Source organism: Agrilus planipennis, unplaced genomic scaffold (genome assembly GCF_000699045.2).
Source record: "Agrilus planipennis isolate EAB-ADULT unplaced genomic scaffold, Apla_2.0 scaffold25, whole genome shotgun sequence".
NCBI classification, from domain to species: domain Eukaryota; kingdom Metazoa; phylum Arthropoda; class Insecta; order Coleoptera; family Buprestidae; genus Agrilus; species Agrilus planipennis.
The window spans coordinates 140,754-142,015 of NW_020439112.1; the positions used below are offsets into that span (position 1 = coordinate 140,754).

General features: G+C 34.1%; 1 protein-coding gene across 1 annotated transcript in view; it reads left to right on the plus strand.

Moving 5' to 3' along the window:
* Positions 1 to 581: 581 nt before the first annotated feature.
* LOC108738046 (papilin) overlaps positions 582 to 1,262 on the plus strand; it is a 28,156-nt gene continuing 27,475 nt past the window's right edge. Inside the window, exon 1 of the mRNA XM_025977618.1 lies at positions 582 to 638. Within this exon, the coding sequence (XP_025833403.1) occupies positions 582 to 638 (57 nt within the window). The remainder of the gene's footprint in view (positions 639 to 1,262) is intronic.

The window sequence follows — 1,262 nt, forward strand, 5'->3', positions numbered from 1 at the left end:
TCGCTTATACTGATCAACCGCTTAGTATGAAGTAATTGCAGTGTTAAGTTTGGTTTTCATATTCAGTTCTCTATAGGAAAGTTTGGATATAATGTTTCCGTTCAAAAATGACATATCGTTTATTATGACTGATTCTCAAGAAATAATATCCGGCTATAATGACCCAAATGATTAATAATAACATTTTCGCTTATTTTTCCGACCCTTCTTAAGTATATTGATGTTAAAATTCATCGTTATTTTTCTTTTTCTCTTAATAAANCAATTTGTAGTTTTTCTCTCTATTAAACTAAATAACTAACTAAAATAGAAAGTTGTTTATTTTATAAGACTATGCTTTGTATGACGCCCGCTTAGTATGACGTGTTTGTCATTTCCCTTCGATGTCATTGTAAGCGGATTCTACTGTATCTTTAATTCAACTGGTACTGTAGTTACTAAGATCAATTTTATCTATAAACACACAGTATCATTCGAATCCTCTCCATGTATTATGAATACTAAGAAAAGGTACACCAATAATATTAATACATACACATATAAGATTATATATTAGAGCTACTTTCTGAATTTTGACCAATATGATTGCCACATCGAAAATAATCGTCTATGAGAAACAAACAGGCAGACAGACTGTTGTGAGAGGTGTATAACTAACTACAACGATCTATGTACAATATTTTCTGCAAATTACACGAACAGAACCGGCCGTATATAGTAGATTCAGAAGTTACGGTAACAATACCATTGAAATGTTCACACAATACAGCGATCATTAATCTTCAATCGCTATCGCAGTCCTTTTATAACGGCCATTGTTGATAAGTACTTGTACATCAAACACAATAAATTTCAATTATCTATTATAGCATCTTAGAATCACACTTCAGTTCAGCAACAACTACATATACTGAACAGCCGCTAATTGTTTTCTTTTGCTATGTACCTGTAGAGACACGAGAAAATCAAATTCTCGTTATGTACGCTTCATTTAAGAGTATTGATCTTGTCAGTCGAGAAGCATAATGAGGTATACGAGGGTGGATTGATAAGTTTCCGGCCTAACCAAGAGATGACGCCACTAGGCCTACCTTGAGGTGACATTCTATAGTACCATCCTTGGATAGCTTGTAGCTATAGTTTCAGCCCGATCTCCTTGCTAGTGTAGGTTTGACAGCACGCTGAACAAGACGCCTCTGTGGTTTTCGTAAAAATGGAAAAGCAGGAAAATCGTGCTGTCATCAAATACTTTTATTTGAAGG